This window comes from Staurois parvus, unplaced genomic scaffold (assembly GCF_062004578.1).
Source record: "Staurois parvus isolate SC_StPar_1 unplaced genomic scaffold, SC_StPar_1.0 ptg000303l, whole genome shotgun sequence".
Lineage (NCBI taxonomy): Eukaryota > Metazoa > Chordata > Amphibia > Anura > Ranidae > Staurois > Staurois parvus.
Genome location: NW_028318099.1, coordinates 14,020,091 through 14,046,821, shown reverse-complemented (window position 1 = coordinate 14,046,821; position 26,731 = coordinate 14,020,091). Strand labels below are relative to the sequence as shown.

Genomic DNA, 26,731 nt, shown 5'->3' with positions numbered 1-26,731 from the left:
TTCCATTGTAGCTCTGGCTGTATATTTAAGGTTGTTGTCCTGCTGGAAGGTGAACATCCACCCCAGTCTCAAGTTTTTTGCAGAGTCGAATAAGGTTTTCTTCTAAGATTGCCCTGTTTTTGGCTCGATCCATCTTTCCATCAACACTGACCAGCTTCCCTGTCCCTGCTGAAGAAAAGCATCCCCACAACTTGATGCTGCTGCCACCATGTTTCAAGATGGGGATGGTGTGTTCAGGGTGATGTGCAGTGTTAGTTTTCCGCCACACATAGCGTTTTGCTTTTAGGCCAAAAAGTTCAATGTTGGTCTCATCTGACCAGAGCACCTTCTTCCACATGTTTGCTGTGTCCCCTACATGGCTTCTTGCAAACTGCAATTGGGACTTGGTATGACTTTCTTCGTGCCACAAGGCCAGATTTGTGGAGTGCACGACTAATCGTTGTCCTGTGGACAGATTCTCCCACCTGAGCTGTGAATCTCTGCAGCTTTTCCAGAGTTACCATGGACCTCTTGTCTGCTTCTCTGATTAATGCTCTCCTTGCTCGGCTTGTCAGTTTAGGTGGACAGCCATGTCTTGGTAGGTTTTCAGTTGTGCCATACTCTTTCCATTTTCTTATGATGGATTGAACAGTGCTCCGTGAGATGTAACCTAACCCTGCTTTAAACTTATCCACAACTTTATCACTGACCTGTCTGGTGTGTTCCTTGGCCTTCATAATGCTGTTTGTTCACTAATGTCTTCTAACAAAGCTCCGAGGGCTTCACAGAACAGCTGTATTTATACTGAGATTAAATTACACACAGGTGGACTCCCTTTACTAATTAGGTGACTTCTGAAGGCAATTGGTTCCACTAGATTTTAATTAGTGGTATCAGAGTAAAGGGGCTAAGTACAAATGCACGCCACATTTTTCAGATATTTATTTGTAAAAAATGTTTTAAAACCATTTATCATTTTCCTTCCACTTCACAATTATGTGCCACTTTGTGTTAGTCTATCTTATAAAATCACAATAAAATACATTTATGTTTTTGGTTGTAACATGACAAAATGTGGAAAATTTCAAGGGGTATGAATGCTTTTTCAAGACACGTTGCGCTTTTGATTGGCATATAGGAATAAAACCTTTCTTGTACTTGCATTCAGTGCCTAAGCTGGGAATTTTTTTTCTGTGGATCCAAGTAGTGTGTAAATTCAAGCAAGGTAGAAAGGACGTCTTACCTACTCATGCTGAGTGAGGGATCGGCTAGGATAGGATACTTTCCAGAGCGGCCAGATGCCCAGCGAGGATGCTTGACTGTTTTAGCACTTTGGCTTAGGATTGAGGCCATTTATGCTGTAGCATCATATTAAACAATTCTATCAGTGCAAGCAATATCTGTCATTTTGAAGCTGGAGTTAACCAAGTGAGGTCATTAAAGGTGCAATATAGCAATGAACAGAGGCGAAGCAGACAGCTGTGCCTGCAGGCCCAATATAATCCAATATATATGCGATTATTTCCTAGGACAGACTGCATATTTTGTAGGTGACTCCATGGCAGGAGTGTATGTACATATATGGAGCAACAATAATGGGCATTAGAGGGAGCCCCAATGGTCACTATTCACATGAGTTCTCTTTGAAATCTGTTTGTCCATGACAGGTAGGTGCAGCATTATAGTTTCTCTGGTGCACTTCTATAGATGAATTTGCAGGTGTTGCAGTCAGATATAGTGAGGCTCTGTAAACAAAACAAGAGCGCATTCTGATATTAAGATTAACATCTGCTTTTTTTCAGCAAAAACAAGATTTGTCAGACCATGCACAATATAGCCTTATTTTTCTGTTCCTAGCTGGCAGGTTTGGATCCCAGCATGGTCTTCTGCTGCTTCTGTCCACTCTCTTTAAGATTGTCTTTTCGAAGATGCTTTCTACACACAGCTATTGGTTATTTCAGCACCTATGGACTTTCTGTTCGCATATATATGCATTGGGTCAATATTTCACTGTTGATTACAAAGGACAATGGATGTGGAAGAGGGCTTTTTAGCCCAAAAGGACACTTATTTTATCTAAAAATATTTTAATGTTCATTTTCCTTGTACTCTTATTTCAGTTATGAATGGGCACTACTATGTTGAGTCACACTCTGTCTTCTTTTTGATCTTGATGGCTTTAGCAGTGAGCCAACAATGAGGGTTAAATCCATTCATAACTTTGGTAAACTGGGCTGGTGGGTTATCTACGTTGGCACTACCTTATCTACAATATTAGTTTTGGATTATCTGACATTTCAGGTGATATAGAAGACTTTGGGATGGCCCTTTATATTTCATGTGGAGATTTCCTTATCTTTCAGGCTATGGGATATTGAGTGTGGAGCATGTTTACGAGTTCTGGAGGGACACGAAGAACTGGTACGATGCATCCGTTTTGACAACAAGAGAATAGTCAGTGGAGCATACGACGGGTACGGTTGTTTTCAAGTTCAGTCTTAAATTTTTGTTTATTAAGTGATAAGAGGAATTAATCATAGGGTATGAGTTAAAGACCAAGGGTAATGTGCTTCTTTTATCACAGAGAGCTGTAAAAGCACCAGTAGAAACCTGTAAAGAGAATGTGCTCAGCAGATAACCTTAAAAAAAAAAAATGCTCAAACTGAAAAACAGTCTATGTGCTATTATCGTTAAGAGGATTCCCACCTATAACTATTATTTTTGGGCCTTTGATGTGTGTAGCTCTCTAACCTATGGAGAAATAAATAAATAACACAATAGTGAGGTTTATCACATCCTTCATTGTGCTTATGTCACCAGTTGTACATATGCCTTACGGCAAACATCTTTTGGATCAGTTAAGGTATTGAACTGGTATTGAAGGGACATTTTGATAAAATGACTGTTGTATCCTCAAGGTGCAGCATATGTAGGAAGTTATAATATTCACAAGCATATCTGTTAAAGATTTCATATCTATGTAGAGCTTTAGATACTTATCTGTATGGTTGGTATTGTAGTAGTAGTATTTGCTGTCTAGTTAAAGTTATTCATGCCATTCTGCTTGCTATCCTTACAACATCTGTGCATAGAGGCTGTAGTGAGCTTTTTATTGGCTTCTTTCTCATGTCACAGATGCCTTAGCAATCCTTGGATAACAGCTGTGAAACTCTGTGTAAAAATTAACTTCTTTGCAGATTGGCTGAAATTAAATTTTTTCTTTTGGCTTGAAGTTACAGGATCATTAAAGAAAGTACTCACCTGCTTCTATGGCATCTCTCCCTCACTGGCCCAAAATGCTGCAGAGTCTCACACTTCTGTGAGGAAGCAGTGACTGATGGGCACCTTACTGCAGGGTGGGAGTAACACTATAGGAGCTTTGTGAGTGTTCTCTCTACTCTTACTAATCTGGATGCTGATGAGTTTGCACCACTACAGGATCACTAGTGCAACACTGCTGTAAGGCTACTACATTACATTAGTGCAGAGTTTACTAGCGTCTTGCATTGCTCTAAGGCTGACATACATTGCACAATGTTTGCAAGCCATGCAACCTTTTTAAGTGTTGCCTTGTAACAGTGCCTTTTTTTTTAATAGCTAGGGAAATGTGTATCCACTTTTCAGTATTTTCCATGAGAACATATTTCTTTTCAGCTATCATAGTTACCTGTGATCTGTTTTTTTACTAAGTGGCCATGCAGCAAATGAAAGTTAATATCAAGAGTGACTGATCTGTAATATAAGGAGAAAAAACTGTAAAGGGGTGAGAGCTTGGTAGTATTCTAATCCCATGGTGAGGTACCTGTATGTAAAGCTGGGGACCTATTATTGGTTCTTCAGTTAAGTCAATAATACCTGCACAGATAGCAATGTCAGCTGTCTCTACTCAACCAATGGTAAAGCTAGGAATACACCAGTAGAATTTAGTATTAAAAAATTAAATTTTTGGAACATTCATTTGATTTTCTAATGGCTAGTAGGAGCATATCTACGATCATTTTCGACCGCAATGTTGAGAAATTTTGAAGAGGCAGGGAAAATTTTTCTTGAAGATTAAAATTCTAACTGTAAATGTGGTTTTGCTTGCGAAAAATCATACAAGGTAGTAAACAAGCCTGTTTAATACATTTGGGGTTCAATTCAAGCTCTTTTGAATATATTTAGTTGACACAATGATGGCAAGATTATTATTATTATTATACAGGATTTATATAGAGCCAACAGTTTGTGCAGCTATTTAAAATATAAAGGGAGACAGTACAGTTACAATACAATAAAAAACAAGAGGATTGAGAGGGCCCTGCTCATGAGAGATTACAATCTAATAGGGTGAGACAAGTGATACAAAGGGTTATAACTGGGGGGGGTGAGCTGATGAAACTGATAAATGTCTAGTTGGAGGTGTGATCAGCTTCCCTGAAGAGATCAGTTTTCAGGGATTGCCCAAAGGCATAGGGGATAGCAGAACAGATTGAGGTAGAGTGTTCCAGAGGATGAGAAGGCTCTAGTGAAGTCCTGGAGACGAGCATGGTAGAAGGAGACAAGGAAGCTTGAGAGCAGGAGGTCATGAGAGGAGCGTAAAGGATGGTTTGGGTGACGTTTGGAGACTGGTGATGTAGGGCAGGGTTGTGAATAGCTTTGTATGCTATTGTTAGTACTTTGAATTTAATTTGCTGGGCAATTGGAAGCCAGGGAAGGGACTGGCAGAGAGGGGTGGCAGACACTGAGTGGCTGGTAATGTAGATGATTCTGGCAGCAGCATTCATGATAGACTGAAGAGGGGAGAGTCTAAGTAGAGGTGGGCCCATGAGAAAGGAGTTGCAATAGTCAAGGCGAGAGATAGCAAGGGAGTGACTGAGTAGCTTGGTGGTTTCACTGGTTAAAAAGGGGCAAATTGTGAAAAAAACCCGACACGTGAAAAACATTTCTGTCACCACACCCCCTCTTCTGTGACAGACTAATTAGGAGTCAGCTCCAGCCTGAGGAGACTGAGAAAACAATTATCCCCATAACACTGTGCAGCATTTGAGGCATCGGAGACTGCAGACTTTCATAGGCTGGAGGGAGCTGAGCAACTGTTGGGAATTACTCAGCGGGACCCCGTCGACACTATGTGCTTATCTCTACTAAGGGAGGAGGAGGGGGCATACATGCTTTCACTGGTCATCGGGAGCCAAACAACCTCACACAGATTTAACCCCACAGCTCCGGGGAGGGAGCCAAGCAGAAGGATCACGATTAACCCCTCAATGGTTGGGCACTTTTACTGTAGTGCCCTACTTTCAAGTAACACCTGATAGTTACACAGTTAAAGTGGCCTGTCATTGAGGGGTTAATTGTGATCCTGCTGCTCGGCTTTCTCCCTGTCAGCTGTGGAGATAAATCTGTGTGAGGCTGTTAGTTTGAACCCCCCCCCCCCCCCCCATTGATAATGATGACCTGTGAAAGCATGCATCCCCCATCCTCCTCTCTTAATAGAGATAAGCACATAGTGTTGGCATGGTCTGCTGAGTAATTCCCAAGCTAGGCTATTTTGGGAGTGACCTGTGTGGATGGCTGCGGGACACATGCCCCCTTCTCTCATGCTCATGCATGAGACTCCTAGTTAGTCTGTCAGTCACAGGAGAGGGGGGTGTTGCGACACTTTTTTGGGGGGGTTTTCTTACCATAGGAAAGCAAAGAGAATTGACTGGCTGCTCCTTTCTTGACCAGACTACGGAAAATATGACATTAGCTGTTATGCTGTGTGAGGTAGACTGGTCATTTCAATTTTGATTTTTTTCGGTTTATTACCACTTTAACTTGTTCAGGTTGGTGCAGTCCAGTGAGGGCTTTTTAAGTATGGGAGTGATCTGTGCATGCTTTAGGGGGGAGAGGAAGGTACCAATAGATAGGAAGAGATTGAAGATGTGAGTTAGAGAGCATAGGGTAGAAGGAGAGGGTGATCATAGTAGTTGCGAGGGAACAGGATCCAGGGGACAGTTGATTAGGTGGGCATCTGAGAAACGTTTGGTAACAAACTCAGTAGCAGCCAGTTCAAAAGAGGAAAGTGTTGGCTGTGCTGTTAGATAACGTAATTTAAGTGGGGAAGATGAGAAGATATCTGTATAGTGGATGTGCCTTCACATATTGCTTCAATCTGGTCTTTGAAATGATTGGCAATCTCTTGGGCAGTGAGTGAGTTAATGGTTAAAGGGGGTGGGGGACAAAGCAGAGAGTTAAAGGTAGCGAGGAGCCGACAAGGACTGGATGTCAAGATATTAATAGCAGAGACAAAGTAGGTTTCTTTGACAGCATGGAGGCGGAATTGTATTTTAGGAGGGCAGAATTATATAAGGTGAAATCCTTGCAGGGAAGGTTTTATGCCACAGTCGTTCAAGAGCACGGCAGTGTCTCTTGAGGTTTCTGGTGTTGTCAGTTTGCCAAGGTTGTAACGGTCTGGGCCTGACTCTTCGTGTCTTTAGAGGAGCAAGTGCGTTCAGTGAGGATGAGAGTGAACCGTTCTAGACAATGGTGGCCAGGTTAAGACAGGAAAGAGGAGAGATTTTTTTTTTTTTTTTTTAATTCCATAATAATGTTCAAACAGAATTCTGCTGGTTATAGCCAGCTTAACTGTAATGTATCAGTATGCGGAATATACCTTGCCCTGTTGATGATCCAAAACCTTCTATATTGGTCCTAGTATAGAGGAGCTCAAAAAAGTAGACTAAGATAGAAAAGTAAAAAAGGTTTATAAACCACTTCAAGTCCGGACACTTTCACCCCCTTCCAGTCCAGGCCAGTTTTCAACTTTCAGTGCTATCACACTTTGAATGACAATTGTGCGGTAATGCAACACTGTACCCATATGAAATTTTTTGCATTTCTTTGAGATAGATAAAACTTTATTTTGTTGGTATTTATTCACCACTGGGATTTTAATTTTTTTGCTATATAAATGAAAAAGACCAAAAATTTGGGAAAAAAAGTGTTTCTTATAAAATTTTGCAAATAAATCTTGGCCAAAAGGTATTCATCTATCTTTTTATTAAAAGAAAAAAACACATTAGTTTATAACCAAAAATTATAATTAAAAAAAAAAATGTTTTACATTTTTTATATATATATATATATATATATATATATATATATATATACACAGTGGGGCAAAAAAGTATTTAGTCAGCCACCAATTGTTAAAGTTCTCCCATTTAAAAAGATGAGAGAGGCCTGTAATTGGCATCATAGGTAGACCTCAACTATGAGAGACAAAATGAGAAAAAAAATCCAGACAATCACATTGGCTGATTTGGAAAGAATTTATTTGCAAATTATGGTGGAAAATAAGTATTTGGTCACCTACAAACAAGCAAGATTTCTGGCTCTCACAGACCTGTACCTTCTTCTTTAAGAGGCTCATCTGTCCTGCACCCATTACCTGTATCAATGGCACCTGTTTGAACTTGTTATCAGTATAAAAGACACCTATCCACAACCTCAAACAGTCACACTCCAAACTCCACTATGGTGAAGACCAAAGAGCTGTGGAAGGACACCAGAAACAAAATTGTAGACCTGCACCAGGCTGGGAAGACTGAATCTGCAATAGGCAAGCAGCTTGGTGTGAACAAATCAACTGTGGGAACAATAATTAGAAAATGGAAGCCATACAAGACCACTGATAATCTCCCTCGATCTGGGCTCCACGCAAGATCTCACTCCGTGGGGTCAAAATGATCACAAGAACGGTGAGCAAAAATCCCTGGACCACACGGGGGGACCTAGTGAATGACCTGCAGAGAGCTGGGAGCAACGTAACAAAGGCTACCATCAGTAACACACTACGCCGCCAGGGACTCAGATCCTGCAGTGCCAGACGTGTCCCCCTGCTTAAGCCAGTACATGTCCGGGCCCGTCGGAAGTTTGCTAGAGAGCATTTGGATGATCCAGAAGAGGATTGGGAGGATGTCATATGGTCAGATGAAACCAAAATAGAACTGTTTGGTAGAAACACAACTTGTCGTGTTTGGAGGACACGATCCATGTTCCGCTGTGTCCCGAGAACACTGCGGGCACCGATCGCGGTGCCCCACGCTCCCAGGGAGTACACACAGGCAATGGATGCGGGGGGATGTTTAGAAACGTCCACCCGCATCGGCAGCGCTCCCGTCCGGCCGTTTATTGGCAATGGGCCGGACAGGAAGAGGTTAAGTAGAATAAAAGCACCTAGTCACTTTATTGAATTATATTGCCTGGCCTGATGAAGTGGTTAACAATGTAACATTATTCCAAAGCTATACAGTAAATAAAATGTTCCATCGTTGAGTTTCGCTAATAACATCACAAAAGAGGGAGACCCATTGTGGCATCACCAGTGCAACAAGGCCTTCATTTGGACCTAATAGGAGAAAAAAGGTATTGCATAGTTTCAGAGACTGCAGAATGGCAGGTTCTAAAAAAAAATGTCACCCTCCTTATGCCTTACAGCCATTAAGCAAAGCATAAGAATCACAAGTCTATGTGCTTTGCTGTCCAATCCTAACAGGTAAAGAAATTTCTATAAGTCTCATCCAATTATTTGGCTCTTTGGGTTGGGTTGGCCTTTAAAAGTAGGGTTTTGTTTTAGGTTTTTTTTTTGCCCAGTTATACTTACCTAGGTGGATGCAGCATTGGTCCGATGCTTTATCTGTCCCTCGCCGACTCTAAGGGTGAGAACTCACAGCCGCTCTGAGCAGAGAGCAGTGACTGTCTGTCAGCCACCGCTGTACTTCTCCTTTAAGAACATGAGCTGCTTTTCTAAGTAACCAAAGTGATGCTGGGGAAAGTTGAACATGAAAGATTCCTTTCATAGGAATTAGAATACAAACGATTTGTTGTTTCGATATCAGGTGTCATTAAGTGCTCCATTAATTAACATCACCTGTTCTCAAGTTATTTGTCTTGGTTAATTTTAGAATTGCATGGCAAAAATATTCTTATTTTTCATTCGGTTGTAACGAAGCAGAGGCATGTTTCATTAGTCAAAGCATTTATCAAACTATACTCTTGATCTGTTCACCACGGGGCTTCGTTATTATAGGCCCTGCTCTAATTAGCATCATTATTTGACAGCGGTGCTCACTCATGTTTCATCACATGACTCTTTGTGAACACCGCTGCTTGTTACACCTTTGCACATGACAAACACTGCTGCTATTGTGCACACACTGAGTTTGTTGGGTCAGTTGATAGACAGGCTGTAGAATGTCCAGGATATCAGCCCTTTGAGTAAAGGTGAATGAAGTTTCACATCCATATCATACATGCAAAATGGAACTGTCATCTTCGCATTATTTCAAAATTCCTAACCCAGTTTATAGACTGAGGTTAACTTGTGATGCGTCATACCTTTATTATTCCTTAAGATATCATTGGCAATCTGGCAAATGCCACAAGACCTGATGATGTCACATATGGATGTATTGATTCATGGTCTAGTGCAGTGGTGGTCAACTTACTTGCTATTGGAGGGCTCAGGTGACATCACCAAAGGGGCACACATAATATTCAAAGAATGTAATGCTACAGAAAGCTGTGAGAGACTGCAAACATGTTGCAGAAAAATAGCCAGAAACTGTGAACATACAATATTTTCTGCTCAAGACTGGGACATGCTTCAGGAGACGGTCAGTGACTGGAGATGTTACGATAGAATACAAAAGATCACTGCTATTACAGCCCCTTTACAAACCAATAATTCCAAATGTGTGCTCCCAGCAGCCCCCTTAAAATTTCTTGTGTCTCCTTTGATATTTCTCCCAGCATTCTAAGAGATCAGCAAGAAAATGTAAACAGAGAATGTATGCGCGAAATAAATAAACCAAAATCATTTAAAGCAGTTTTATACTCACCTTTTTGACACAGTGAAATCAGGATTAGAGGGACAAACAGCGGTAGCTTTATTGGCTAAGAAAATTAACAAAATGCCTGTTCTTAAGCACGACTTTTAGGGTCCATGAACCCTGGACATAAATAATGCTCCTTATACAGGTGTTTTGCGGTTTTCTTTTTTTTCTTCAGCCTGTAGAAGCAGCTCTGTGTTATCCTGTGTATCCATGTACATTCTGTGTTATCCTGTGTATCCATGTACATTCTGTGTTATCCTGTGTATCCATGTACATTCTGTGTTATCCTGTGTATCCATGTACATTCTGTGTTATCCTGTGTATCCATGTACATTCTGTGTTATCCTGTGTATCCATGTACATTCTGTGTTATCCTGTGTATCCATGTACATTCTGTGTTATCCTGTGTATCCTTGTACATTCTGTGTTATCCTGTGTATCCATGTACATTAGGGAGTTTACAGGCATATTTTTAGAGGGTTGTTTAGAGGCAAGAAAAAAAAACCCCTTCAGAACTACATTTTTGAGAAGAGCTTTCAGGCAGAAAAAAACGTTAAGGCGATAGTAAACTGCCAGGGCAAAAAACAAACAAACAATGGGCCCCTGCAGGTTTAGGTTATAATGTACTAGTATGCACCACATACTAGTACATAATGGCAGACTTACCTTTTACATGGAGCTCTCCAGTGCAGCACTGTCACGGCTCCACGTTGCTGCCACCTTCACCTGGTCTTCCTTTCGGGTTCGTGGGCTCTGGCCTATTGAATGGCTGGAGCCGCAATGACGTCACTCGGCTGTGGCAGGGGCTCCGAAGGTCTAGCATGGCTATGTCATTTCTTCAGAGTACGTGCGCCAGTGACGTCACCGGCTGCATGCTGTGTAAATATCTCATAAACAGTGCAAGTGCCTTATTATAGGCTTACCTGTAGGTACAACTTAAAAGACTTTACTACCACTTTCACTCTCATAAATGTGCCTAAAAGTGGCATTTTCAAGTTACATAGTTAATTTGGCTGAAAAAAAGACAAAAGCCCATCCAGTTCAACCATTTAAAAAAAAAAAAAAAAAGTTATAATCCTACACCCAAAGTTGATTCAGAGGAAGGCAAAAAAACCCAGCAAATCATGATCCAATTTGCTCCTGCAGGGGAAAAAAAATTCCTTCCAGATCCCCCGAGAGGCAATTGGACATTCCCTGGATCAACTTTACCTCTAAATGTTAGTATCCAGTTATATTCTGTGTATTCAAGAAAGAATCCAGGCATTTTTTAAAGCAATCCACTAAGCTGGCCAGAACCAACTCTTGAGGGAGTATATTCCACATTTTCACAGCTCTCACTGTGAAGAAACCTTTCTGTGTTTGGAGATTACATTTCTTTTCCTCCAGACGTAAAGAGTGCCCCCTTGTCCTCTGTGATGCCCTCAGGGTGAATAACTCTACACCTAGTTCACTATATGAACAACTGATGTATTTATACATTTTGATCATATCCCCCTTAATCTCCTCTTCTGAAGAGAGAATAAATTGTTTGTCTAATCCTTCCTCATAGCTGAGCTCCTCCATGCCTCATATCAGTTTAGTTGCCCTTCTCTGTACTTTCTCCAGTTCCCCAATGTTCTTTTTGTGAATTGGTGCCCAAAACTGAACTGCATATTCCAGATGAGGTATTACTAATTATTTGTACAGGGGTAAAATTATATCTCTCTGTCTGGAGTCTATACCTCTTTTAATACAAGGATTTTACTCGCTTTAGAAACCACAGCTTGGCATTTCATGCCATTATTAAGCTTGTAATCTACCAGAATTCCCAGATCCTTCTCCACCATTGATTCCCCCAGTTGTACCCCCCCCCCCCCTATTATGTATGATGCATGCATATTCGTAGCCCCCAAGTTCATAACCTTACATTTATCAACATTAAACCTCATTTGCCACATAGTTGCCCAATTAAACAGTGCATTGAGGCCGGCTTGTAAGTTGGAGACATCCTGTAAGGACATTATTCCACTGCACAGCTTGCTGTCATCTGCAAAGACTGAAATGGTATTTATAATCCCAGACCCTATATTGTTTATAATTATATTAAAAAGTAAGGGTCCCAACACTGAAACTTGGGGTACACCACTGACAACCCTAGACCATTCAGAGTATGAATCATTAACCACTACTCTATGAATACGATCTTTTAGCCAGTTTTCTATCAATTTACATACGGATTCTTCTAAGCCTGTAGACTTTACCTTACACATTAGCCGTGTGTGGGGAACGCTTTTGCAAAATCCAAGTATACCACGTACACCGCCACCCCTCTGTCCAAGGTTTTACTCACCTCCTCATAAAAAGAAATAAGATTTGTTTGACAACTTCTGTCTTTCATGATCCATGCTGTCTACTGCTTAAAATATTTATTTCCAGCAAGAACTCATCTATGTGGTCTTTTATTAAACTCTCCAGTATCTTCCCAACTATAGAAGTTAAACTAACAGGTCTATAATTACTTGGTAAAGACTTTGACCCCTTTTTAAATATTGGTGCCACATTGGCCTTACGCCAATCCAGTGGTACTATGCCAGTCATTAAAGAGTCCCTAAAAATTAGAAACAATGGCTTTGAAATGACAGATCTCAGTTCTTTAAAGACCTGTGGGTGTATGCCATCCAGTCCAGGTGCTTTATTCACCTTTATTCTGTCTAAATATTTTTGGATCATAACAATTGTGAACCAATGTGGATCATCTGGACATCAGCTCCCCTATGCTCCTTTGTATACACAGATCTGAAGAAGGTATTTAATAAATTTTACCTTCTCTTTGTCCCCAGTCACCCACTCTAGATTATTTTGTAAAGGGCCTAATGCTCAGACTGGATCTTTTTACTATTAATATATTTGAATAATTTTTGGGGGTTGGTCCTGCTATCTTTTGCAATCTGTCGTTCGTTTTTAATTTTTGCGACCTTTATTTTCTTTTTGCATATTCTGTTATATTATTTGTAATGTTTAAAGGATGATAGCGTTCCTTCATTTTTATATTTAATAAAAACTCTTTTCTTATTATCTATAGCTTTTTTAACTTTGGCCGTAAGCCACATAGGTTTGATATTTAGCCTTTTAAACTTGTTACCCCTGGGAATATATTTTGCAGTGTGTTGACATACAGTCTTTTTGAAGAACTCCCATTTCTGTGTTGTGTCCATTGATGCCAATATTCCCTCACAGTCTATGTCTTGGACAGCAGCTCTCAGCCTTGGAAAATTAGCTCTCTTAAAATTGAGCTTTTTTATTTTTCACGTATGTGTCTGCTGTTTTACAGCTAACAATGAATGAATTCATGTTATGGTCACTGCTAACCAGATGTTCTTTTATATGGGCATTCATAATAAACTCTGCATGGTTTGAGATTACCAGGTCCAGCAGAGCATCATTCCAAGTTGGGGCCTCTATGAACTGTACCATAAAATGTTTCTGTAGTAGGTTTAAAATTGTTTGCTCTTTTAACTGTTCCTGCAGTACCATTACGCCAGTCAATTTCCTGGTAGTTAAAATCCCCCATTATTATCACTGTCCCAACCCTTGCAGCCCTTTTGATCTGTGCAAGGAGCTGAGTCTCCACCTCCTCATTAACACTAGGAGGCCTATAACAAACTCCATTGATTACCTTTGTAGTACGCACCCCCATGTTCTGTTCCGCCCATAATGCTTCAGCCTCATCACACTCCATCAACTAGGTCCTTTCACACTCGCTTGGGGATCACTTCTCACATAGAGACAGACACCACCACCTTTCCTATTTAACTTGTCTTTCCAAAAGAGAACATAGCCAGGAATATTAATGGTCAAGTCATATGAAAAATTAAGGCAAGATTCAGCAATACCAATTCAATCATAGTTCTCTTCATGCACCAAAGCTTCCAACTCATCTATTTTGCTTGGCAGACTTCTGGCATTGGTGAACAAATACTTTAATTCATTGACACCTTATGCACAAGAATTTTGCATATTATTTATTTATTTTCATACAAATGGTACCAATTCCTCCCACCAATAAGTACTGACCCCGTCTGATCTAACGACTCCGTTATAATCTAATTCTCCCTCCCCCCTCGATCCTAGTTTAAATACTCCTCCAGCCTTCCCATAAACCTCTCCCTCAGTACAGCAGACCCCCTTCCATTTAGGTGTAAACCATCTCTAGCATATAGGTTGCACCCCAATGAAAAGTCAGCCCAGTGCTCTAGAAACCCAAGTCCTTCCCTCTTACACCAGGTCTTTAGCCATCCATTGAGTTCTCTAATCTCTTGCTGTCTTTCCTGAGTTGCGCATGGCACCAGTAATATTTCAGAGAATATCACCTTGGAGGTCCTTACCTTCAACTGGCAGCCTACAGTGTACATTGAAACAGTGAAAAATTGGGAAAAACACTTCTAAAAGCAAATGCCCACAAACTCTTAGACTCTTGTGCAATACGAGCTATAATGAACATTTTTTATGCTGCTTTTTCTGCTAGAGGTTCTGGCATTATTTCGCCTAGTGTGCATGGACCCTTACTGGTTAAAGTGATAGTAAAGTCTTGTTTAAAAAAAATAAAAATAAATAATAAACATGTCATACTTATCTGCATTTGCACAGAGCAACCCTGATCCTCCTCTTCTAGGGTCCCCCGCCAGCGCTCCTGGCCCCTCCCTCCTGTTGGGTGCCCCCACAGCAAGCAGTTTGCCAAGGGGGACACCAGCGCAGGTGTGCTCCCAATAGTGTCCATTCACACACAGAGCTGTGGCTTGGCCCCACCCCTTCCTCTCCTGATTGGCTCACTGGCTGTGATTGAGGAGCCAATGACTCCCGCTCCTGCCTCAGCCAATCAGGAGTGAAAGTCACGGGAGAACCAAGGCTCTCATGGACATCACTGGATCAGGATGGGGCTCAGGTAAGTGTTAAGGGGGTGCTGGGAGGGCTGCTACACACAGAAGGTTTTTTACCTTCATGCATAGAATGCATGAAGGTAAGAAACCGTGAGCCTTCAGAACCACTTCAAGAGTTTAGTTGTTGACAGGTTCACTTTAATGCAAGGTCCCGTCTGATTTCATTTCCAGTGGCTAAAATAAGTTGAAGCCATTGCAGTTTGTGCTGTCTTATTAAATGGCTTTGACTGCGATACTTACATATTGTTTATTACTTTAACATTTTATTTGTGAAAAACAAGGCTCGTTTTATTGCATTGTCTCTTACTGTTGTGAGCAATCTATAACTTACTCTTTGGCTTGCAGGAAAATTAAAGTATGGGACCTTGTGGCTGCTTTAGATCCTCGTGCTCCCGCAGGGACACTTTGTCTGCGGACACTTGTGGTAAGTACACAGAGATTTGTTGTGCCTCTTGCTCAGAACTAAAGTATTTAAACTGCGTTCTTTTATATAGCACAAGTGTATCTTGGTTATTTAAAACATTATTAGGGTATTTATAAGGGCAGATTATTGTGTAGTTTTGTTTGTCGTCTTTTGGGAAATCCTACCAGCTTTTACATACTGGTAATAGAAATAAAATTAGTAATCCAATATTAGCAAAACGTTATTGAAGACCCCACACTTGCCGACCTGATCCATAGTTTTATTTTTTAAAGGTGACATTGCAACAACGGAGGGAAAATCAGATTCCTTCTACTTTGAAGAAGTATATCTTGATGCACAAAACTATTATTGTTGGGATTTTGTCTCTGGGTGGAGTGAGGAATCTTTTTAAAAAAATCTTAGGATAAGATCAAAATACAGGATCTCGCTTCCTTTTGCTCTTATTGGCTTCGGACAATAATGAAGAGCCTTCAGAAGGAAGGAAAGAAACTGTCTCCTCTGTGATGTTCACAAACAACCAAAGGATTTCATAGCAACACTTACCAGTCAGCCTGCAAAGCAACCAATTTGGCCTTAACAGTTTGCATTAAAAACCATCTGTTTTCCAGGCTGGCTGGCAAGTGTTGTTTAGAAATCCTTTGGTTGTTTGCAATGTGCATTGTCCTTCCATGTGCACCTTACCTCTAAGGCTGGTTATAGGTTGGGACTGTTGCCATTTTTTGTGTAGTCCCCTGTGATGATGCCAGCAGACTTTTACAAAGAACTCTGTTTAGTAAAGCAACTAGGGCTGAGTAGTTCTAATTTCTTAATAGACTTACAAAATTGGTAATATTTCAACAGTGCTTGAGTTTCAGACATGATGCTTTCACATTTTATACATAGCGTAGTGCCCCACTTGGGTCTCTGTGATAAATTAAACTCCACTTGCTATCCACAACCCAAAATGAAGAGTGAAAACAAAACGTTTCCCATCTTCATTATTCTTCTGTGCTCAAACTCTGCCTTAAAGGGTTAGTTCAACTTAAATAATGAATCAAAATGAATAGGTGAACGAACAACCCGCACCATCCAGCTTCCCCCAGTATCCACTGTACTTGCCTCCATAGGTGTTGAGCTGTGAGTGCTCACCCAGCCATTATAGTGACCTGGAGAACTGAAAGTCCTACTCTTCTCCCCCCTTCTTTCTGTAGGGTTTTCGGGACGGATCAGAGTGATTCTGATTTATCATTGCTGGTACAGAGAATCATTCTGATCCTTTCTGGAAGCCTTGCAGAAAGAAGTGGGAGAAAAGTAGGAATTTAAAATCTCTGGACCACTACACTGGCTGCGTTGTCCCTGATAGTTCATCACCCATGAAGGTAGGTACAGCGGGGATCAGGACGGCGTAGGGTGGTCACTTTTTTATTTTTTCTGAGAAGCTGAACTTACACTTTAATATTTAATTTAATATTAAGATAAGTGTTGTATTCTTTTTATGCAAAAAAAAGCAGTACAGTTACACATGTATCAAAATAATGATTAGAATCTAAAGGTGTAATTATATAACAATCAAAGGGTACAAATTAAATTTATAACACACCGTAACATATATGTGTGTGTGTGTGTGTGTATATGTATGTATATATATATATATATATATATATATATATATGTATACACACACACACGGTGTGGTGTGTGTTTGGTTGTTTAATATGTTGTCTCGTGACTAAATCCACCATAAAGTACTATACTAAGTGTACAGTAAGTTATAGATTGGGCAGTCAAACAGGGGATATATGTAATATCACTAAGGGTGGGATAAGTGCTTTTATTATAAACTGTCAGGATCTTTAAATGTTGATATACACTCACCAGCCACTGTATTATTAGGTACACCTTGCTAGTACCGGGTTGGACCTCCTTTTACCTTCAGAACTGCCTTAATTCTTTATGGTATAGATTCAACAAGGTGTTGGAAACATTCCTCACAGTTTTTGGTCCATATTAACATGATAGCATCACACAGTTGCTGCAGATTTCTCAGCTGCACATCAACAATGCGAATCTCGCATTCCACCTTATCCCAAAGGTGCTCTATTGGATCGAGATCTGGTGACTGTGGAGGCCATTAGAGTACAGTTAACTTGTTGTCACGTTCAAGAAACCAGTTTGAGATGATTCGAGCTTTGTGACATGGTGCATTATCCTGCTGGAAGTAGCCATCAGAAGATGGGTACACTGTATTCCTAAATGGATGGACATGGTCAGCAACAATACTCAGGTAGGCGTTTAAACAATGCTCAATTGGTACTAAGGGGACCTAAGTGTGCCAGGAAAATATCCCCCACACCATTACACCACCACCACCATCCTGAACCGCTGATACAAGGCAGGGTGGATCCATGCTTTCATGTTGTTTACGCCAAAGTCTGACCCTACCATCTGAATGTTGCAGCTGAAATGATCAGACCAGGCAATGTTTTTCCAATGTTCTATTGTTCAATTTTGGTGAGTCTGTGTGATTTGCAGCCTCCCCTTTCCTCTTCTCAGCTGACAAGAGTGGCACATGGTGCAGTGTTCTGCTGATGTAGCCCATCTGCTTCAAGGTTCGACATGTTGTGTGGTCAGAGATGGTATTCTGCATAGCTTGTTTTTTTTTGTTTTTGAGTTACTGTTGCATTTCTATCATCTGGAAGCAGTCTGCCCATTCTCCTCTGACATCAAGAAGGCATTTTTGTCCACACAACTGCCTCTCACTGCATATGTTCTATTTTTCTGACCATTCTCTGTAAACCCTAGACTTTGTTGTGCGTGAAAATCCCAGTAGATCAACAGTTTTTGAAACAGACATGCCTGACTGGCACCAACAACCATGCCATGTTCAAAGTCACTTAAATCCCCTTTTTTCTCCATTTTAATGGTCAGTTTGAACTTCAGCAATTAGTCTTCACCACATCTAGATGCCTAAAGGCATTGAGTTGCTGCCATGTGATTGGCTGATTAGCAATTTGTGTTACCAAGCAATTGAACAGGTGTACCTAATAAAGAGGCCGACACGTGTATATTGGTTGAGTAGAATAAGAGGATGAACATAGACCTTTGAAGTCACATACATTCCCCTGCCCTTTATATTGCCAATTGGCCACTTAACCATTTTCAACACCTATACATCCCTCATCAGAGCTATGGGCTTAATAATTCAGCAATAATTTAGCTAGTTCTGAAAATGAAGTAATTTTGTTTATTTCTTACAAACAATCAATAATTCTTTCATTTCTACAAAAATTATTTTATTTTCCATGTATTCTTACAAAAATACAAAGAAATAAAAAGATTATTTCAATTTGACCAATGTTTGTTTTAAACTCACTAAAGTTAATGTAAGTTTTACAAATGCGTAAAAGTGTATTCTGTCATTTTGTCTTGCTTGTAATGACATCAAAATGAAAAAAGTTTTTACAACTCAAAGGATTTTTTATTAGATTTTAATACAATGCTGCAAAACAATGAGAAATACATTAGGGCTGATTAGTTAAGAAGTGTTAAGAAAGGTTTAAAAAAAAGTGTTTGGTTTTTTTTTGGTTTTTTTTGCAAGGTTATTAGAACTTGACAATAAGTGCCAGTCAGTGCACATTCCTTTGTACATGTGAAAAGAACTAATAATATTGTTACCCTGTATTAGGAAACAAAGCCTGCAAACATTGTTTTCAGCCTTTGTTTCTGCAATAGCTGCTATTGGCCCTCCTGACACCTAGCCCAGGACCTGACTGTCAATTCATAAAGCAATTTCACCAATCAGAGGGCTGACAACAGGAGAGGGAATCCTGAGTATATGAGGTATATTTAAGGAACATGGATTACTTTATTTTTTTTTCCTTTTAACTGCTTAAAATTCACTGCTCAAAAAAAATTAAAGGAACGCTTTTAAAACACATCAGATCTCAATAGGGAAAAATATAATGCTGGATATCTATACAGACTGGGTAAAGTGTTAGAAACGTAAGGATACCCCATTGTTTGATGGAAATGAAAATTATCAACCTACTGAGGACTGAATTCAAAGACACCCCGAAAATCAAAGTGAAAAAAAGATGCAGCAGGCTAGTCCATTTTGCTGAAATTTCATTGCAGCAACTCAAAATGGTACTCCGTAGTTTGTATGGCCCCCACGTGCTTGTATGCATGCCTGACAATGTTGGGGCATTCTCCTAATGAAATGACAGATGGTGTCCTGGGGTATTTCCTCCCAGATCTGGATCAAGGCATCACTGAGCTCCTGGACAGTCTGAGGTGCAACCTGGCGGAGTCGGATGGACCGAAACATGATATCCCAGAGGTGTTCTATTGGAATTAGTTCAGGTGAGCGTTGGGACCATTCAATGGTTTCAACTCCTTCATCTTCCAGAAACTGCCTTTATACTTTCGCCACATGAGGCCGGGCATTGTCGTGCACTAGGAAGAACCCAGGACCCACTGCACCAGCATAGGCTCTGACAATGGGTCCAAGGATTTCAACCCGATACCTATTGACAGTCAGGGTGCCATTGTCTAGCCTGTAGAGGTCTGTGTGTCCCTCCATGGATATGCCTCCCCAGACCATCACTGACCCACCACCAAACGGTCATGCTGAACGATGTTACAGGCAGCATAACATTCTCCACGGCTTCTCCAGACCCTTTCACGTCTCTCATGTGCTCTCATCTGTGAAAAGCACAGGGCTCCAGCTGCGAGCCTGCCAATTCTGGTGTTTAATTGCAAATGCCAATCAAGCTGTATGGGCAGTGAGCACAGGGCCCACTAGAGGACGTCGGGCCCTCAGGCCACCCTCATGAAGCCTGTTTTTGATTGTTTGGTCAGAGACATTCACACCAGTGGCCTGCTGGAGGTCATTTTGTAGGGCTCTGGCAGTGCTCATCCTGTTCCTCCTTGCACAAAGAAGCAGATACCGGTCCTGCTAATGGGTTAAGAACCTTCTACGGCCCTTTCCAACTCTCCTAGAGTAACTGCCTGTCTCCTGGAATATCGTCCATGTTCTTGAGACTGTGCTGGGAGACACAGCAAACCTTCTGGCAATGACACGTATTGATGTGCCATCCTGGAGGAGTTGGACTGCCTGTGCAAACTCTGTAGGGTCCAGGTATCTCCTCATGCTACCAGTGGTGACACTGAGCCTAGCCAAATACAAAACTAGTGAAAAACAGAAAAGTTGAGTAGGGAAAAAAATGTCTGTGACCTCCACCTATAAAACCATTCCTGTTTTGGGGGTTGTTTTATTGTTGCCCATTTAGTGCACCTATTGTTAATTTCATTAACGCCAAAGCAGCAGAAACTGATTAACAACCCCCTCTGTTACTTAACTGACCAGATCAATATTTTAATTGACTTGATACTATACTCTGACTAAAAAGTGTTCCTTTAATTTTTTTGAGCAGTGTATTTTAGGTTATTGTACTTTTTAAGAAGGACCAGCCAGCGAATTAGAAATACGCACAACTTGAAAAGGCAGATTTTTAGTATCCAGCACCAAGCATAAGCCTTTCAATTTGTTTGTGAAGTTGATGTGAAACAAGATCTGTGTAATTGAGGTCTCATCCAGGCACCATTATTTTCCCTCTTGGCAAAATTTCACTGCGGCCTGTTAAATAGAAGCACACTTAAAAGAATCGGAGCTGTGGTTTGTGTATGGTTGTGACCACAGGAGATCAGAATTGAGAGCTCTACCATTATGGCCATCCAAAATTAATCTTGGCTTAGTACCAGGAACGGAATAGCCTCCTATAGCTTCTGTTCAAATTGCAAGCAGTAGGAGAAGGTTCATAGTTCATGGATGTTGATTGCAGGCTCATTTGTCTTCTCTTTTGCTTTCTGTAAGACATTATAATGTCTGGCTGAATTAGTGTGGTAATGTGATGACTGTCGCACGCTGTTTTAAAGGGACAGTAAACCTAAATTACCACTTGGTTTATATGATAGAGCAATGCATAACCTTTAAAAGTTTCAAAATTAATGATAATTGACATGAAGGGAATTTTCCTACAGAGAAATGGCCTTTCTGACTAATGATCACAGTGAGCAATGTAGTTGACTGATCCCAATAAGTTGACAATACACTTAAAAGAATAGTCCAGTATCAGCTATTGATGCAACTGGTGACAGACCTGGCTGTTATCTGCCTTACAAAATGTCATCTTTTATATATGGGAACTATCATGGTGTCTATATACAATAGAAGTGTATGGAAACACTAAATCTATTTGTTAACATGTCTGGCATCATGTCTTAAAGCAAGGTTCAGACTTTCAAGTCCTGAGCTGCTAGCCAGGCCTTAAGAGTTACTCGCCAACAGTTGCCCCACCCAACCCCTACCTTGCCCCGCCCCTAAACACGCCCTCATAAATTATCTCATGAAATGACACCGATGTGTTATGCAAAATTAAAGGTATAAAAATAAATATTAACAACTTCTTTAACAATATTAACTGCTTTCCCTCCGCCCTATAGCAGAAATACTGCTACGGGGCGGCAGGGGTGCACAAAATCACATGTATATATACACAATTTTGCATTTCCGGGGAGGGGGCGTGTGAGCCCTACCCGCGCCGCTATACGCAGCCTCGGCTGTCAGTCACCGGGTCCCAGCCAGAGATTACTCGCTGGCGCCCGGTGATCACTGAGCATTCCTGATGGGGGGATAGAACTATATGTAAACAATACAGTTCTCTCCCATCAGCTCCGGCACACTGCTTTGTGTGGCTCTGCATAGCAAAGCCATACAAGGCAGTGTGCTTACAGTTGAAAGCATAGACACAGCTTACTGTGAAACAGCACACAGTTAACCCTCTGATCGCCCCACATATTAACCCCTTCCTGCCCGGTGCCATTAGTACAGTGCTTTTTATTAGCGATGATCACTTTATTGGAGTCACTGTGGATGTCAGTAATACCAAGTCAGTTCCCCCCCAGTGTCAGAATGCTCACCGCAGTCCTGCTATAAGTCGCCGATTGCCACCATTACTAGTAAAAAAAAAAATTGCAGTATCTATACCGCCATTTGTAAACGCTAGAACTTTCACATAAACCAATTAATTTACATGTATTAGGATTTTTTTTTTTTTTAGCAAAGACGTAGCAGAATACATTTTGGCCTAAATTTATGACGCAATTTGATTTTTTTCTGGACATGTTTAATAGCAAAAAGTAAAAAATATTGTGTTTTTTTTCTTTTCCAAATTGTCAATTCTTTTTGTCTTTTATTATAGCACAAAAAATAAAAAACGCACAGGTGATCAAATACCACCAAAAGAAAGTTCTATTCATGGGAAAAAAAAGAATGTAAATTTAATTTGGCTGCAGCGTTGCAAGACTGCGCAATTGTCAGTTAAAGTAATGAAGCACTGTAATGCAAAAAATTGCTTGGTCAGGAAGGGAGGTAAATCCTCTGGAGGACAAGTGGTTAACAAAAACCAATGTAATCACGGAGGGAGGGGAGGGGAGGAAGGAAGAAAGGTCGGACTCACATGGCTCAGTCAGAAGCATCACAGGGCTGCTGGCTGCTCTGTATACTATTCTCCACCCACACATCCTCTTCTGAGAGGCTGCACGGAATGGAGTGGGGGGAGACAGAGCAGATCCAGCCTCTCTGCACTCCTATTGGTGCGGAGGATGGGGGAGAGACTGGGCACTGAGGAGCACATGGGGGGGTGCCAGAAAGAAAGGTACATCTGATGGATGGTGGGGGATGATCGGTGCAGCAGTGGGGGCAGTTACAAGCACTGATCTTCCTGTATGGCTTTCAGTGAAGCTGCTTCTCCTCTCCCTCACGTGGCTTTTAGCTGCTTCATTGAAAACCATACAGGGAGATTGGTGCTTGTAACTGCCCCGACCATCGGCCTTTCTCGCCCCTACGTAATTTCCACTTGCCAATTGCGAGCAGGCGAGTGGGAATTTTGAGGGTTGTCTTAAAGTAGGCAGTGTTCCTGACCAAATAATTTTTGTTGCAAAGTTTCTCACATGCAAATCCTGTCAGTAACAGCACACTCTGTTACAGACTGACAGCTCTATGCCACTGCCTTGCAATTAGCAACAGCATTGTCAGTCTGCCCTGCCAGCTACCTCAGATTTTATCAAATAGGCAGCCCATGGACCAGTAGCTTACATAGCAGGCTGACAACACTGCTGCTAATTGTAAAGCTCAGCATTGTCTATCTATAGTAAGTGCTGGTATTGACACACCTCCAGGTAGGAAACTTGGTAACTTGGTAACTGATTCATGATTGCTGAAAAATTGATTTAGGCTAGATTTTTTGTTTTTTAATAAATGACTTGTCAAAAACTGTTGTGTTTTTATTCACTTTTTTTTTAGTGAATGAGTAGAGGTACTATGTACCCCATACTCATTCACATGGGCAGAGGCAGGATTTGGGGGCTCTCCCACAGACCCCCACAGCTCCTGGTTGTGGAGAAGTGGCTCTTTTCCTCAACATGGGGACAAGGTGCTTAGGGTGGGAGACCCCTGCCCCAAAGCACCTCCATCCCCCCCCCCCCCAATCCTTTCCTAGGCTGCATGCTCAGATAAGGGTCTGGTATAGATTTTTGGGGCCCACGCCTTTTTTTTTTTTTTCTATTTTGGCGTGGGGTTTCCCTTGAAATCCATAGATACCAGACCCTGGTAAGGATTGAGGGTGGGGGAACCTCATGCTGTTTTTTTCCTGATTTATTTTATTTTTTTTAATTTCCAGCAATAGGTAGGTTTGTTTATATTCCCCGCTGACAGCTGATGACTCATTGGTTGTTAAGAATGCGGCGGCCGTTCGTTCTTTACCAACCATGTTGTTTACTAGTTGTTAAGGATGCTGGTGGCCGCACACTCCTTGACAACTATGTCCTTTACTGGCTGTTAAGGATGCCGGAGGCCGCCCGCTCCTTAACATCCATCTAAAGTCACACAAAGCACACAGTGCAAAATGCATATAAAATGTAAAAAAAAGCATAAAAAAACGGGTGTTCAAAAATGCAAAATGCGCCAGAAAACGCATCAACTGCAATATGCATAGAAGTAAACCTAGACTTAGGTTGTTGAACATTGTTGCTAACTGAAATCTATAGTTTACCGGGTTTTCCTTTCTAATGATTCTGTCATATTTGAGTTTGACTGTATTTTTGTTATTTATCAGGAACATTCAGGAAGAGTTTTCCGACTACAGTTTGATGAATTCCAGATAGTCAGCAGTTCTCACGATGACACTATTCTCATCTGGGATTTTCTAAATGACCCAGCGGCACATGCGGAGTCCACCCGTTCACCCTCTAGAACATACACCTACATCTCCAGATAAATGACACTAAATAGTACCTCACAAATTGCACAGGTAAGTCGTGTATCTTATGCCGCCATAGTCATAGCTGACCGTATAACATCCTTTACAATATCTTAGCAAAGCCATGCCTTGTCTTTTTTTCAGTGTTTGAAGAACAGATAGATGGATCCCTCTGTAAAGATTATTGACTTCTATACAGATGTTCATTACTGGGTGGGCATGGTTCTGCTCTGCAGGGTTCATGAGAAATTGTTGAAGTTGTCCATAGATAGTGGTTGGGTGAATGGATCAGGCATGTTTTTTTTTTTTTTTTCTTCAAAAAATAGTTGTGATCTAAGCATGCATTCTTGAAGCAACTAAGCATGCACATTTATGTTGGTAAAATAGGATAAGGAACATTTAAATAATAAAATTTCCAATGCTGTCTTAATCCCAGATAAATATTAGTGATCTGCACAGCTGATTGCTAGTTCTCATAAGATTTCTCTTATAAAAAGTGTAAGGGGTGGCCTGTTGGTTCGCATAGACACAAGTGATCCATATTCTCTTGAACTGGAAAAAATTGGAAGATTAGAGAAATGACCATTCCATACTTGAGGCACTTCTTGTGCGTTGACTTTTGCCGCAACCCATCTTCACCTGCCAAATTTAGTGTTTTTAATGTAGGATTGACCTCTGCATGACCAGAATGAGCATTTAATATTTTTCATTGCTCTTTTCTATCATTTAGAAGGGAAATATTTACCTTAATTTTTCCAGTAAGTATAGGGCCATCTCAAAAACAATAGTATCAGAGCAGGATCAATCAGTTGGAACACTGAGAATTTATAACTCTTGATACTTTTTTGATATTCCAACACACACAAAGAAATGTCAATAAAAAGTGCAGGAGAATTGTGCTTTTCAGATATGGTTACATTTTGTATGTTGTCATGACAGAACCATAGCCACCTAACATATACACTGCACCTTTCACACTGTCTATCCAAACTCTCTGCAATTTGTTTTAATAATGTAAGGGCTGCTGTTGTAAGGGCTCATGTACACTGCAGCTGATAAACTCATGTTTAGGAACTGTTCAGCATTTTTTTCAGCAGCCCCTGAACTCTCCCTAATGTTTTCCTCTATCCATGTACAGATCTTCCTTTTACAGTCGTTTACAGGCATTTGAGTTTACAGCACTTTTTTTTATCTCAGAAAACTTGCGTTCAGCAGTCGATTTTATCAGCATTTCAAACACAAAATGCTTGTAAATGCGGCTAAACACTGCAAATCACATTTATAAGCGTTTGCGTTTTAACTCTTCCAGTTCCTGATGCTGTCCAGAGCCTTTTTTTCATCATGAAAAATACATGCAAACCGTTTTCCCGGTACTCAAATGGACCTGGTACACCATATTTTGATGTTTTGCATGAAATAAAGTATGTTAGACACCGCTGCAATAATTTCTGCACATAAATGAGCTGGAACACATCCAAACACCACAAAAAAAGACAGCTAATCTCAACAAATACTGCTCTCTCTATTTCTCTCAAAATGTCTAAAATAGTTAATTATTTACAGTTTTTCAGTGCTTTCTGGGCATTTTGGAAGGTCTGTTGAGGTTCTCTTAAACGCTTTTAAACGCAAATGCTCATAAACGTGCATAAACGCGGTATGCAAACGCGGCTAAACAGACATTTTTTTATCTATGTTTCCCAGAAGTCAGTTTCCGTCGTTCAGAAGTGTCTCGTGTACATGGGGCCTTAGGTTGCCCTCATTTCAGGCATGCCCCTCTGTTGTAACTAATACATAAAGCTCTTTTAATGTCAGCTGAAATATCAGTATGGGCCAGCATGTCACAGACCCCGTGTCCTTGTGTCCTGAGTGTATGTCAATAGAGCATGGTACAGGAGTAAATATACATTAACCAATTATCATTTGAGCGTGTAAGTCTTTGAAAACAATGCTTTCTTCTTTTCATGTGCGCCTAAAGAGAAAACTGAGTGTTTTTGAAAACTTGAATTCCAAAATATTTTAAGCTATCCAAGGAATGTTATTACCTAGATTTGTGAGTTTCCCACTGCTACCTATGACTTTGCTTCTAATTGTATAATATTGTATAATACTTAAAGCGGTTGTACACCCTTACTTATACCCTGTGATGTGACTGGCCTCAGATGATACACAGAGATTAAATAAATCTTCCTACATGAGATGTACCTGTTTATCTATAGCCATCTTTGCCCTACTTCCATGTAACGTTTCTAT

At 40.7% G+C, this 26,731-nt stretch overlaps 1 protein-coding gene across 8 annotated transcripts in view; it reads left to right on the top strand.

Annotated features, from left to right (window-relative positions):
• The window catches only part of BTRC (beta-transducin repeat containing E3 ubiquitin protein ligase), a 271,743-nt gene that overhangs the window by 237,015 nt on the left and 7,997 nt on the right, over positions 1-26,731 (top strand). For all 8 annotated transcript variants that reach the window (XM_089683277.1, XM_089683276.1, XM_089683275.1 and 5 more), the window contains 3 exons: positions 2,343-2,453; positions 15,104-15,182; positions 24,338-24,532. In XM_089683277.1, coding sequence (XP_089539403.1) covers positions 2,343-2,453; positions 15,104-15,182; positions 24,338-24,499 — 352 coding nt within the window. In that variant the 3' untranslated portion in view covers positions 24,500-24,532. The remainder of the gene's footprint in view (positions 1-2,342; positions 2,454-15,103; positions 15,183-24,337; positions 24,533-26,731) is intronic.